The sequence below is a fragment of the Heliangelus exortis genome, chromosome 1 (assembly GCF_036169615.1).
Source record: "Heliangelus exortis chromosome 1, bHelExo1.hap1, whole genome shotgun sequence".
NCBI lineage: Eukaryota > Metazoa > Chordata > Aves > Apodiformes > Trochilidae > Heliangelus > Heliangelus exortis.
Window position 1 is genome coordinate 123,432,787 of NC_092422.1, and position 14,956 is coordinate 123,447,742.

The 14,956-nt window shown below is 40.3% G+C and overlaps 2 protein-coding genes across 14 annotated transcripts in view; one reads left to right on the forward strand and one right to left on the reverse strand.

Moving 5' to 3' along the window:
* Positions 1-14,956, forward strand: part of C1H3orf20 (chromosome 1 C3orf20 homolog) — a 71,016-nt gene that overhangs the window by 46,158 nt on the left and 9,902 nt on the right. The gene's annotated exons all lie outside the window — the stretch shown is intronic.
* Positions 1-14,956, reverse strand: part of VEZT (vezatin, adherens junctions transmembrane protein) — an 86,898-nt gene that overhangs the window by 17,548 nt on the left and 54,394 nt on the right. For 3 of the 13 annotated variants that reach the window (XM_071764745.1, XM_071764718.1, XM_071764711.1), the window contains one exon: positions 11,808-12,378. In XM_071764745.1, coding sequence (XP_071620846.1) covers positions 11,808-12,378 — 571 coding nt within the window. The other 10 variants (XM_071764756.1, XM_071764733.1, XM_071764766.1 and 7 more) reach the window with 7 other exon arrangements.

A 14,956-nucleotide genomic window follows, 5' to 3' on the forward strand; every position in this document is an offset into this window, starting at 1 on the left:
ACCTGGGTGAGGGAATAGAGTGTTCTATCAGCAAGTTTGCTGATGACACAAAACTGGGTGGAGTGGCTGACACCCCAGAAGGCTGTGCTGCCATTCAGAGGGACCTGGACAGGGAGAAATTTAATGTATTACAGTAAGGGCAAGTGTAAAGTTGTGCATCTGGGAAAGCACAGCCCCAGGTACCAGTACAAGCTGGGGACTGAGCTGTGGGAGAGCAGCACAGGGGAAAGGGACCTGGGGGTGCTGAAGGATGGAAGGATGACCATGAGCCAACAATGTGCCCTTGTGGCCAAGAAAGCCCAATGGCATCCTGGGGTGCATTAGAAGTGGGGTGGTTAATAAGTTGAGAGAGGTTCTCCTCCCTCTCTATTCTGCCCTGGTCAGGGCACATCTGGAATATTGTGTCCAGTTCTGGGACCCTCAGTCCCAGAAGGACCCAGGACTGCTTGAAAGAGTCCAGTCCAGAGCCTCCACGATGATGAAGGGAGTGGAGCATCTCCCTTATGAGGAAAGGCTGAGGGAGCTGGGTCTCTTCAGCTTGGAAAAGAGGAGAATCAGGGGTGACCTCATTAATGTTTATAAATATGTAAGGTGTGAGTGCCAGGAGTCAAGTCAAGCTTTTCTCAGGGGTGACTAACAACAGGGCAAGGGGCAATGGTTATAAACTGGAGCACAGGCAGTTCTGTATAAATATAAGGAAGAATTTTTTCACTGTGAGGGTGACAGAGCACTGGCACAGGCTGCCCAAGGAGGTTGTGGAGTCTCCTTCCCAGAAGACATTCACAGCCCACCTGGATGTGTTCCTGTGTGACCTCCTGTATGTGACCCTGCTCTGGCAGGGGGGTTGGACTTGATTATCTTTGGAGGTCCCTTCCAGCCCCTGGCTTTCTGTGATTCTATGACTGCATGTTTCTAGCACATGTCCAAATGGGACTTACAGACTTAATCTCTCAGTGCATTTTTTTATTCTTTTCCATTTGTTTATACAATGGGTACCCTGCTCCATGTTTCTTCTTCAGTGTCTCAATCAGGTATGGACTATGCTACAAAAAGCCCTAGGGAAGCTTAATACAGTAAAACTGATCACATGTTGGGACCAGTGGAACAACAGTGCTGGTCTGGCATCATCTTGGCCAGACCTATTACTCTAGACCAGGTTACCTGATGTGGTGCAAGTATTTCTAGTATGAAGCAGCACAGTAGAAGGATGAGAAGAACAGGTTTTAATGAAAGAAATGAGAAATACAGCAGTACAGCTGATACAAAATTTACACAGTATAACACAAGTGTCTAATAAATTAGCAGAGTACTTGAGAAACAGGAAGAAAGTTTCAGATGGTTGAAGAAAGAGGCTTGCTCAAAAAGATACAATCTTAAGTCTTTATAGATATATATACATTCTTGGCAGTATAGGAAACGTACAGTTCTTACATAGAAAATATTGACTGTCTGAAGTGGTAGTACCAATTCCTGAAGAATATTTTCATATGGAACAGTATGAAGAATAGACATAGGCCATTTAGCATTCAAAAGATCTCCAAGTAAAGGAAAACATTACAGACCTCTCTCGGTAGACAGACTTCTCCTTCTAACAGCAGCAATTAGATCTGTTCAGTATTCCATATGGAAACAAACCAACCTGGAAATAACAAAGGCTAAGCAAGACCTTTGTACTGCACAACAAATTTTGCACCCATTAGGCAACAAGATTCAATACATACTAATAAATACTCCTGCTTCACCCAGCTTCCCCTTGCCTTTCAGATCCAATTATTTCCCTTCTTCCCCAGTCATCTCTAAGCTTTTCTTCCTGAGGATATGAAATAGGTGAGAGTGACTCATACCTAAGTGAGAAGAGCAATCAGCAGCTGTTAACCTTAAAACCAACACAGGGAAAGTTTACAGGAAGAGGTGTGCATCAGCTACAGCTCCTAACATCAGCAGAACACAGCCTTTGTTCTGGCAGTGAAGCCTGAGAATTAGGAGGGAGCCACACAGCTTCAGATGAAAGGAGCCACTCTGTACTTTCACCACTTTTTTTGCCCTTTAGAAGCGTACAGAGAAAGGCTGTTCCTTAGGAGTCCTACAGAGAGACAAGACATCTCCTGCAGAGCACCTAAGCCTGGTTCCTAGGTTAAACACCTACCAGGCTCCTCAACTGACCTAGCATTCTCCTCCTAAAGCCCCACCTACTTAGTCATTTAAGTGATGCTAAAAAGGGATTGTGCTAATTGTTTCCACATGGTTGCAGAGCATAGGGGTCTCTGAAGGGTGATGGGAAGGTGCAACTGGAAGCATGTGACACAGAGAAAAAACATTATTTCTTCAGTCATCACTTACTTAGACAAGAGTAACCAATGTTCATTACTAAAGTGCTTGTACTAAGGAGCCAGCAAACTATTCTGCAGAAACCGCTGCCAGGATTGCTTAAAATTAATTTAATCTTCAGGATGAAAGAAGAATTATAAATAAACTTCTGTATAAAAGATCAAACAAAGTGCTGATACAGCATTTATGCATCCTGTAAAAGCATTCCCTATTCCATTCAATCATTACTAATTAAAGGATGGATAAACCACATCCGTGCTACCTAGGCAGCTGACAGGGATACAGGATAAGGAGAAAGAGTGACACATACAGCAGTAAGGCAGAATTTTACTAACAGTAGTAGCAACCAAAAAAACCTTGAAATTGATTACCATTACAACTGAGAAAACTACTTCTGGCAAAACCCATCCAAAAATTTTAAAAAGTGGGTAAAAATAATGGCTTAAAATAATAATCATGATGCACATCATCACAAATATGTGAAAAAAAACTTTAGGTCTTGGTTCATATGCACGGGAAAAAGGAAGGAAGTCAAGTGGGGAAGTCAAGAGAAACAAAAGTGTTTGGGAAAATACTACAGGCAATACTACCACCAAGAAGGGCCAGAACCCTTTCTACTACTCCCTACATCCAACCCAAAAGTGTAGTTCTTGGAGCCTTCACAGAGCCAACCACCAGGCTTCATACCTGCTTTAGAGACCTGATGATCTAAACCTGCAGGTCCAGGCAGCTGTGCTCAAAGCAGCATCAGCAGCTGGCAGGGCAGGGGCAGCAGAGGCTCCCAGGGGAGCCAAACCAGGCAGGGTTTCAGTGCAGTCTAAGGAAAGAGGCTGACATCACACAGAGCTTGAAGGAAGAGAGAGGGAGATTGGGTTTAGAGTCAGCTTGGAACAGACTCAGCAGGACCAAATCTGTCTGTGGAAACAAAATGTAGATAAAATAGAAGGGCTTTTAATAGCTGGTGAAGGCTACCAGTCTGGTGAATGTTTCCTGTTTCCACTACACACTGAAGAGAAACTGGGGATCCTTCCCAGTGTCTTTGAACTTCAGAGTATATCACATCTGATTTTCCTCCATAGACCTGCCAAAAATTTCTTGCTGCAGCTTGTTCTTTTTAAAATTTCAACTCCCATTGAGTAACAGCAGATTATCAAGGTTCTTTTCTTTCCCTCCAGTTTCCTTGGCAATCTATGCTGCCCTTAGGACTTGTTTTAGGAAATGCTAAGACTTAGCAGGCAGGAAATGTTGAGGAAGGTGTATTTGTTTACATGTTTAAGACAGGGCAGATGGACATACAGACACTGACAGCAGCTCAGGTGCAAAGCCTCAATAAAAGAAAACAAGGTTAAATAGCTTTTCTAATTAAGGGTATGGAATCAGTGTAAATTTTAAATACTTCCACTCAGCCTGCTTGGTAGAGTAGAATTCAGTTCCTTTGCTGCTAGATAGCAAGATCTGAGGTTTTGCTTACCTTCTGAGAAAGGAATTGAAAAGCTTGATATGACAAAAAATACAACCTCTAGATAAGGCTTTTGATGTGATACGTGGCAATACACACATACAATACAAAGTGTGTGTGTGTGTATATATATAAATATAGAAAAAAATCACAGAAACCCCTCAAATGAAGTTAAGAAACAATCCATTAATACTGCTCAATAAAAATTCAAAATGCTTCAGTTTAGGGGAGATTTAATAGTGATTGCATTCTGAAAACACATGCTCTTTGACAATGGGAAACATTTAAACCCTACCACCACTGCTCAAGGCAAGGCAGCTGCAGAGCCAAAGCACATTGGGCATAGCAGCTGGAGAACATTTTCAGCCCCTGCTTCAGAAAGCAGCAGCTTGTTTAGGGGAACACAGACTCAGCCATAATGGTGCCACCCTCCTGTTGGGAAGAACAAGTGAAGCTTACTTAATGAGAAGCATGTGTTTGAGCATCAGTTTTGCCAAGGAGAAACTACCATCTTAATGATGATGAGGAAAGACATTTCTGCAGGTGGAAAGTCCAGGAAAGCAGAGGACAACAGCAGCGCCTTGGTGTGGATTCCCTCTAACCTGCATTTCATGAAGTTTAAATGATGGGTTCAGAAATTGAGGGAAGAAGTGCCCAAGTTTCTAAAGATTTGGCAGCAGAATGCTGGAGAAGAGCTGAAAACTGCTAAGAGGGAAGAGAGAGACCACTGGAGGAAGGAACAGACCTAGCAAAAACTGGAGCTTTGAAAGACAACCCCGCAAAGTCACTGAACCTATCTTAGCACCTCATCACCTCAGTGAAGTCCTTCCCAGAAATGGTCAAACCAGAAGAGCTTCCTCAGCCCTTCTGTGCCCAGGCCCCAAGCTTTGCAGTGGGGCCACTAATGTTTAAGCTTCTGTCAGAAATATAATACCTGGTGCATCACAGGATAGTAACCTGGGTGAGAAACAAACAAACAGAAAAAACCTTCCACGATTGGTTTGTATAATCTATGAAGAAGAAAGGTGAGAAAGATAAAAAGTTTATGAATGGGATTGCATACAGCATGGATGCTGCAATAGAACAACATAGAGAAAATAAACCCCAAATCCTTCTGAGGCATCACACTCCTAGGTAGGTTTCACTGAGTACTGTTCCAACATCTCTACAAGTTTTGCAGCACTCAGGTGCACACAGACTGTGAACACTCACGTTAGGACATTAAAAACTTTGAGTGAAATGTCATACTGAGCAGTGGCAAGAACAGACATCATAAACTTGTTTGAATTTGACCAGCTGTGGCTTTGGATGAAAGATCTGGAGGACAATTCATAGAATTCTGGCTTTTATCCCATAATACATTTAAAGCCTTTTATTGTTATTATTATTATTATTATAGAAACACAGATACCAAAGATTATAAACAGCCCTCATTTATGCTGCTTCAGTTGAGATCAAATGCATGATTCTCTGTTAGTGATGACTACTGGAGATATTAAACACTGACTTCTGTTTATTTAGGAATGGACCTCTTTTTAATAGCACAAAGTAACGGAAAGCACTGGTCATGCTCTATTTGGAGATTTGAGATTATTTTCAGTTCTCATCTGTGCAGCTGGAGAAGGTCAAGAAGCAGTCTTTAAATATTGAGATTTGAGCACACATCAAGCCGACTAATTGCACTTATTTTGGGACCTTGTACTGGAATTGCAGTTGCATCTAAAACACAACTGGTGATTTTCAGTAATTCAGAATTAAATATAAAAGCCAGCATACACCAAAAGGGTGGTATAAATTTGAGCTGCTTATGTTATTATTTCTGTTTTAACTGTAGTGCTCCCCATTATGGTGTCTACCTCCTGTTTCAGTTCTCAAGTCAACTTGGGCAGTCAGTATACATTGCTATCTCTAGTCATTCAGATGCTGAAGGTACAGATGCATCATGCTGTACTAATAACACACACAAAAAGAATTTGTCTGTTATTTTAAAATCTGACACTCTTTAGAGTGGTGGTAAAGGGGAGGACTGTGAGTGCCACAGGGACCAGAAAGGTGATAAGAGTAAGCAGAATAGAGAAAAAGACACACATGATAATTTCTGGTTTATTTGCAGTATAAAAAAACCAGCTCTTAGATACTCTTTTACTTAGGTAACAGACAGGTCTTGGGCTGCCTAGGCCTGAAGAACAAAAAAAATTAAAACGGTGAGGCCAAAATGAGTGAGGAGAATAATGAGCAGCAGTATCCTCAATCAACAGGAAATATGGAGATGAAGAAAGCAACATAATGGAGTTGAGTTTATCCCACTTCAGTCCAGACACTAATGATGTCAACTCACAGCATGTAAACATTAATTCAGACTGGTTTGAATTTGAGCTGTGGCACTCCCTCTCGTCACCCAGGCATCTTTTCCCTCCTGCTCCCCTGAGATGCTCCAAGTGCTCTTTAACCACATGATGAAGTAGTTGAAGGAGCCAGTGGAAAAATACAGCAGTGGTGCCTTTTCAGCCAGGTCCACATCCTAAATCACTAAGCCATTACCAAAGCCAGCCTAAAAGGAGGGACTAACATTACACATGGCCATAGTAAGGTCATAGCAGCCTGGACCTGGACTGGTTTAAGCTGCTATAGACCTGCATCCCCTAAAGCAGGCTGTCCGTAAGGCCTTGAAGATTTAAAGCCAAGAAGGCATAAAGGTCAAAAATATGCTGATCATGTGAAAGTATTCAAATTTTGGTCCTATTCAACTCTTTTAAAATAAGCCATTGTAACAGAGAAACAACCCCTTTTCCTTATCTAGCAAACTACAGTCATGTCTTCAAAATCCTATGTTCAATTCAGAAAGTGTAAAATGGGCTAACAGAGCATCCAGGTTGTTGGGGCAAATTTTAATCTGACAAACATGCCCCTAGCATAAGATGGCAGTGTGAGAGGTGAGTCAGAATACAGAGAACAGTTACACACTGATCAAACTACATTGCTGTATCCATCTACAAAGCAAAGTTCACAGTAGGTAGATTTTTCCCCTACCTATGACCATGTCTTGTTATCTCAGTTAGAGTACCACAACCACTGGTCTGATTACTGCACAAATTTCCAAGTCAAATAAATCAAAAGTGTATGTTTTGGCATTTAAAATTCAAGGGGATAAAATAAAAACATAAACATGAGGGAATTAAATATCATGAGAATATGAATAAAGTGCACCTCCAAGCATTTTAGAAGTTAGCCACAGAACCCTTCAGTTTGATCTCTGATATGCATATATCTGTATTCTTGTGTCATAATATTTAATGATACATGCTTATTAATCAGAAAGCAGACAGCTCTGAAAAGTCAAGCTAAAATTTAAACAAGTGTTGTTTGACATCTTTCATTTATGTTAGACCAGGTGGCAGCTGTTGGAAGACCATTTTGATTTAACAACTTTTTGTTTTGTTAGCAAAGAAAAACATTGTCCAGCCAAATCCTGCTGACAGTGAATAAATATTTCTCCTCCACCAGATCAAATATTTTCATTTGTCATCCTAATAGCTAGGGCTAAAAGATCTGAGAAGATTTTTTCCCCTGTATCTACTTAAATATATTTGAATGGCTCAGTGTTTTATGGGAGGTATTACTCCATACTCAGCACTGCTCAGGTTATGTCTGTAAGTACTGCACCACAGTTTGGTTATTATAGTGCCAAAACTGGACAGATTTCTATGGGAAGCAACAAAAAGGTGGAAACATGACCCCTGTGGGAAGACTGAGAGAAGTGGGCTTGCTCAGTTTAAAAAAGAATTAAAAAAAATCTTTATTAACAAATCTTCTCGTTTGTAAAAGACTGTATTAAAGGTGAGCACACACTGGCACTGGGACTAGTAAAAACTGACCAAACGTGGGACTGAAAATTTATGGAAGAGGATTCCAGCAGGACCTGCTAAGCTGAGAGCCACCACCACTGGCTCAAGAAGTCCCTGAGCCACAAATGGTTGAGGATTAGCCTGGGGAAACCTCATGATATGGACTCTCTTTTCTCATCCTCTTCCCTCAGCATCTGCTATTAGTCCCTGGCACAAACAAGATCCCAGAGTACTCTGACCAAATGCCTTTCTCACACTCTTCCAGCTTCTCTGCTGATTTTGTCTTATATTTAGATAACTAGATGTCGAGTAATCCTCTCTCAGGAGTGTAACTGTCTCATTACTGCAGCTGGTAGAAGAAGCTTTTGCATTTGCACATCTTGCTTCTGGTTGACACAGGCACATTTGAATCAATTTGAAAGATTCTTAATCATTTGTGATTAAGAACTCTCAAAACTTGCTTCCATTACACCACTGTTTTATTTTAGTCATAAAGACAGATGCTGAAAAAAAGGGACAAGTAATCTTTTCATCACAGATCTTTTCCCCCCATTTAAGCCTCTACCTAGATCTTTAGCTGTAAAAGTTAAATTAAATAAAACATGTAATGCTAGATTACAATCCAACCTAAGATGCAAAAATCATCTTTGAAGTGCCTTCTGGGTAGGACAGGAGAAGAAGAAATTATTTAACCCTATAATAATTGGTTTTTTTTACAGCTTCACAGAGCTGCTAATTGGAAATGGAATAGGAAATATGTGTGCTGTGTTAGCTCTGCACCTCATAAAGAATTTTGGCTGTTGATATCCTTTGGCATAACCCACTATTTACCGTGGATTTCCTGATGAACATGTTTTTAAAAGTTATAAAGCTGTAAGAAGTAAATGTTCTGTTTTCACAAAAAACCCTATTTAGGGTAATGAGCCAAAGAACACAGGACAGCACTAAGACCCTGACATGCTGAATATATTAACAGCACTCTTTAGGGCTAATGCACACCTCAGTGTGTTCATACATTTTAAATGCAAGAATGAATTATGATTGCCAAGAAAGCTGTCAGGTTCTTGAAGGAATCTACAGGATGTATGCAGAGTCCTTTCAAATGAGCTAATCATGAGGAAATCTGGGTTATAACAGACTACTTATATGTAGATGGAGCCTGTTTATTAAATTAAGGGAAGCCATGCTTTGTGTGCTGAACCCTATTAGCCTTAGCCATATTATCCTGCAAGGTGAATATTAAATAAATTAAAATAAATGGCCTGATAGCTGTTATATTATGGATATGACGACAGGCAGAGAAAGCAAGTGAGCCCAGGTGTTCACATGGGCAGCTTCTAAGACTGCATTCAGTAAGATCATGCAAATCAGTTAAACTGCTTGTAGGAAATCTCTTTGTTCAAAGTAGGATCAGAAATTGCTCCAAAAAGTCATGCTTTAATCATAACCATGTCTCATGTCAAGGCTCTCTTTGCCAGTAATGTAAATGTGAGCAATCCTGAGTCTCATGCCAGCAACACAGTGTGTGCTGATAGAGCTGTTTGCAGGTAAAAGCTGTAAACTGCATCACTACAATAAGAATGGTGGGAAAATAGCCCCTCAAAAGAGGGGATTTTTGACCCAAGTGGACTCAATGAGTTGGTTTGTGACACAACCATGAAAACCTGTGTTGACCCAGATGATGAGTGAGAATGTATTGGCTAACCAAGGGGTTTCTTAGGCCAGTTTCATCACCAAGACCAGTGTATTGTAAAACTGGGCCCCAAGCAAGCTGCCAAAGTAGATTCTCCAGGTCTTTTGCTCAGGGCTGCTGTAAAGGAGTCAAGAGCTAACACCGTATATATATGTGAGGTCTGAAACCTATTTTAGCAGCAAAGCACTCGTGCTACTACTGACTTGATCTAAAATTGTTAGGACAGTGATAATTCATATCCTAAATCTAAAAATTTTTCCGAGTTGTAAACTAAGAGTCAGGCTCCATGGTAAAAGTACAGGAGTATCAGCTTCGAGACACAAAACATTAGATCATGAGATGCTAGTGGATGAGTTCATGGGGAAATACTAATGGAACATATAATTAGGTGGTCAGAACAATTGGCTAGGAACAAAATATATCTGGGCACTTTGTGAACTCAAGCATCTCAAGTAAAGGATGAGGAAGACTTCTTTTTCAGAAGCATGGGCAATGCTTCAAACACAATTTATCCAAAGCAGTAGTTCTAGAGTTGATTAAAAAACCTGCTTATCACAGAGAAAAGTGAACAGTGTTTCATCATCTTATCCAAGCCTTTACAGGTTACAGAAGAATATACTCTACTGCTAAGGGGAAGCTTAGCTTCTGAGCACACTGAGAAACAAAAATTTGCTTTTACAAGTTCCCCAACACACAATCCATTCAGCTTCCAGTCGCTCACTCAAAATTAAGGGCACAGAACACAGTGTTACTGGTTAACGAAGAATAAAAAAATGTTATTTTCCCAAAATCTGTTTGTGAGGGAGAAGGCAGGCATTATATTGTGAAACAACAGTATAAGTCACACGCTCCCTTCTCTATCACTTGATATTTACCTCTTTATGGTCTGTGAGAAAATCCAGATATTTAGCAGCATTCATTTAAAATCGCTGATAGAAGAGAGGGAGGTTGAAAGTAAGCACTTGTTTATTGGTCAGGAGTTCCACCCTAACCTGCTGGCCTTTAGCTTCCCCACTTCCCCTGACAGCATCCTAGGAAAGAGATTGCTCCAAACCACTGGCATCTAATAACCTCTTTATTCTTCTAGAATCAGCAAGAGGCCAAAAATACCTCAAGTAACTAGTGAGGTGTTTTGTGACCAGAAAGGTATCAAGGTCCAAGTCAGGTATTTCATACAAAGAGGCAGCTCTCCTGCCATCAGAGATGTAGGACCTCTGCTTTGTTTTGTGTCAGAGGGCAAAACGAAGAGAAGGCAATGAAGCCATTAACCAGCTCCTCTGTGAGGTAGCAGTTTGCTGCTCCTTGTAACACCACCACAGGGAAAAAAAACAACCCACATAACCTCATACCAGATATCCAGACTTCAGTGTTGACTAAGTTACAAGATATACCTAAGAAATGACACAATTCTTGTTCTTTCACGGATTCTTAATCACACTGGTTCTAGTTGTGATCTAAGGAAAAATGAAAGAACTTTAGGGAAAAGCAGGTATGCTGGTGGAACAAATTAATCTGTGTTGTTAAGCACTCAAGAAAAATTTTGCTTTAAGAAAAGTACTTCAAGACATAAACAAAATGTACAATCAACCATTATATGAAATCAAACAGTTATATTAAGGTTTAATTTACAAAAGGTTAACAAATAATTAATAGTTGTTTTAATAAATAGGTATTTACTTCCATCTATTACCAAACCAACAGCTAGCTTTTAGCTGTCTATAGTACTTTCTACTAATGTGCTTATAACCCTCCCTAACATATACTACACATTTCTCTAACGTGAATTACAACATCTAGAAATCATTTATTAACCCTTTATAAAATTCTACATAAACCTTAATATGAAGTATGACTAACTTTGTACTATTTCAGCCCTATACCCCAGGACACATCAAATACTAGCTCTTTCAAGTTTTTATTTAAAATTCTACATTTTAGTTGGGAGCCACATCACTAGCCACAGAATCACAATGCCTACAGTGGCTCAGCCAACACACTGCAGACACAGGAAGTGAAATGGAACTGGTGGGGGATCACAGGGAACACTTCAGGTTCTTCCAAAAGAAGTGTCCTGGCTCTTCTGCTGGAACTAGTATTGATACCATGACAACAGAATCAAAAAGCAAAAACTGGAGTTTGTTTTAATTCAGTACATTGTTTTTCCTTCTTTTTAGAAAAAGAACACAGTACATTATAATACAAATAAATAAAACAGAAAACACAAAGGTAAATTCAAAAACTCACCACTAGGATCTTAAAAAGGCAACAGCCAACAATTTAATGGATGCAACCTAAACTTCTCTTACCTGCAAATTTTTACTCAACTCAGAGGTCCTACTTTGTGTATCAGACTGAGAGAAAAAGATGTATTATATTTAGGTCTCCTTTTTTTCCATACAATACTTTCATCTTGAACCCCCCACATCAGTTTTTTCCATCGAAATGTCTGCTGTTGGTTTTACAAAGTTCAGCTCAGACTTACACTTTCTCTTCACTTTCAGAGCCTCTATCTTCATTCTCACAGTCCTCCACAAGGTCTTCATGCTCCTGTGTCTTCTCTTCAGCCTCCTCCTCCTCCTCATCTCCAAAAGTCTCTTCTTGCATTGTAGTAAATGTGAAAGACTTGGCAGCAACTTGTGCAGCCAGACCAGATGTGAAGTTTAAATCTGCTGATCTGTGGAGCTGGGCCAGCCTCTGCTTGATTTTTGAATATAATGCATCCTTAGATTGAAACTGTGAGACCTCTACTCCATCCATATTGCTCGGCTTGAGTTCTTCAACTTCCTCTTCATGCTGATAACACATTCCTTCTTCAGCCCCAGTAGAAATACTTTCATCAGTAGTACTGTCTTTGTTTTTCTCCATCTTGGGATCTTCACACAAATATTCTGTCCTGCTTTTATCAGCAGCATTCACTTTTGAACAGGAGTCGTCTTCTTCAGATTTATCACAGCTTTGGCTGCAGTCCTGCATTTCTGTATCTGAATTCATATGTGATTCCACATTATTTAGTAGCTTCAGTGGTTCTACAGGAGACAATGGTTTCACTGCAGCTTAAAAAGGGGGAAAAGAATTAAATGATAACTAAAAGCAAGCTGCTACATATAAGTAATTTGCATCTAAAAAATGCAAGATTGTAAGGGTTGAAATGTCTTTTAAAAAACTCAAAACGACAGAAGCAAAAAAAAAGCACATTCAAGCAAAACTTAAAAGTGTTTTCTAATCACAAAACTGAAGTGAAATGTGATAGCTGCTCGTTGTAACTACTCCTTAAAGTCTGTGATGTAAAGAGACAGCACAGAATTGATGGTGGTTAAAACTGGCATCACAGATGGTGCATTCAATGTTGAAGTGAGAAACAAGCAAAACGGCTGCGCTGTGCACAGATCTGAACTGGCTTCATTTTAAACAACAGTTTACCTGACCCCATACAGACAGCTGGTACATGGAAAAGTCCTTATAGGCAATACCTGATCTCATACACCACAACATACAAATACAACACGTATTCATACGGTCAGGTAAGGTGTCCTCACAAATAAAGGGTGGTTTAATTTAGCCTCTCTTGAAGTTAGTAGCAGCAGCGAGTCCCATTGCCAGCAACGGGATGCTTGCCAGGAAGTCTCTCCTCCCAGTGTTAAGGGTTAGTACAACTCGGTACAATCACTTCTTGAAGAACAGGCGTCTTTCTTTTTAAGAAAACGAGACAATGTCCATTTCCAAGCAACAGATTCCCTAAGCTGCAGTAGCTCCATTAGAGTAGCAGCACGAACATAAGTGAGAGCGGCAACAGCAGATTCCCAAGTGGCATTTCCCTTTCTAATTCCATTCTGACTTCACCCCTGTAAGCAGAGATGAAAATAACTCTGGGAAATACACAAACTTTTCACGGGAAACAAAATTTACGGTATTAGGGTTTTTCCATTGCATCCTATTTCAGTAATATTTAGCTAGCTGAAGGCAGGCACATCATTATGGCTGTCACATCGATAATTACTGTCATTAGGCCACTTGAAAGACTGTGGCTTCCAATTTGTGTGCTATTGTTTGTTTCAAAACCTCAAATACCAAAGGAGCACTGCACCAGACTCATCTCAGTTGTTAAGGGGGTCCTTCTTTCCCCATCTTGTGAAAAAACATACTGCTGTTTATTTCTGCCCGTTTCCTTAAAGAGGCAGGGACATACACAGTAATCTTAACATTTGGGAGCAAATCTGTTGCCTGCTTCCTCCAAAGAATACTTCCAAAGCCAAAACTTCTCAAAAAATAAATAAGATACTTCGGATTGGTAGCTGAGCAATTTGCTGATTTGATCAGTTAATATGCAAGGTGTAATTCATCAATTCTCAGAGTACAGCATTCCAAATCTGAGAAACAGCTGTTCAAGAACTGTGATATGGACAAGTTGGGAGGAGGAGAAACAGCTGGGTACAATGCAACCATTGCAATGCAATCAGAATAACTTTGGGGGGGGGGAATGAGCTAGGGGAAAGGCTAGAAGGGATTCTGCACGACAAGAAAGTTGGTTCACAGTGTTTGACATGTGAAAACAAAGCCACTAACATGTGTAAATGACCAAAAAGACAAGTTCATTGAGACTCCCATAGATTACCTACTGCCCAGACTGTGAGCAGTGTTACCATGGGCCTGGGGACATGTGCTTTATTTGGTCCAGTGCTCTGCTAAGATGATGTTTTAATTCTGGAATCCAACCTGTCATCTCCAGTTGACTTCATGCTGTGTTCTTCAGATGTATCAACTTGTTTGGAGCTGATCTCTCTTATGCTGGAACCCTCAGCAGCCCCTCCATCAACAAACCAAAACTCCTAACAAATCTGTATGACTTGCTAGCAAGGTGCATTGACTAACAAATTAAAGCCTTTGAATCCTTCAGGATCTCTTTTCAAAATAATTACAAGTTAAGAGAACACGTGATTTAGGAAATAAAATAGTATTGTAGAAGCAAGATTTAAGAGGGCTCAGAAAACAAGTCCTGTCATGACCATTCATTGGCTTAGGGCAATGGAGACAAGAACATGAGCATTTCTGGGTTTAAATCTTCAAGATAAAGCCAGCAACAAACGTGGGAAGGACAGCTCACAAAAATCAGGAATGATCTGTGCAGGCAGATAAATTGAAATCTGCAGAGCTAATATGTCGGGGTCCACAATGTCATATTCAAATGACTTGTGTTTCTTTTGAAGAAATAGTGAAGAAGTTCCTTAAAAACCAGTAGGAGATGTTATGTCTGCTCTCTGATATCAGTGTTTTAGATTAGACAGACGCAGTCTCTGAGCCTAAAGAAGACAATATTGATTACTCTCCTGAACCACCTTAATGTTTTTAAGTTTTGTACAGGGTGGAAACAATCAAAGATCCCTCATAAGCAGCTGCAGGAAATCACACTATCTCCCCTCCCCAGCACTGAATCTCTATAATACCTACAGGTGGAAAGGAAAAGAACTAACAGGAGCCACAAAAGCTTTCAGGTGAACAGTTACTGAAGATTACAGGAGTCAGCTGGCACTACCCATGCCTGAGGACATATTGATGTGAACAGGTCACAGCTGCTAACCTAATAAAGAAACAACCTATGGAGCTCTCCTGAGAGCTCTTTCGGCAGCAGTCAAT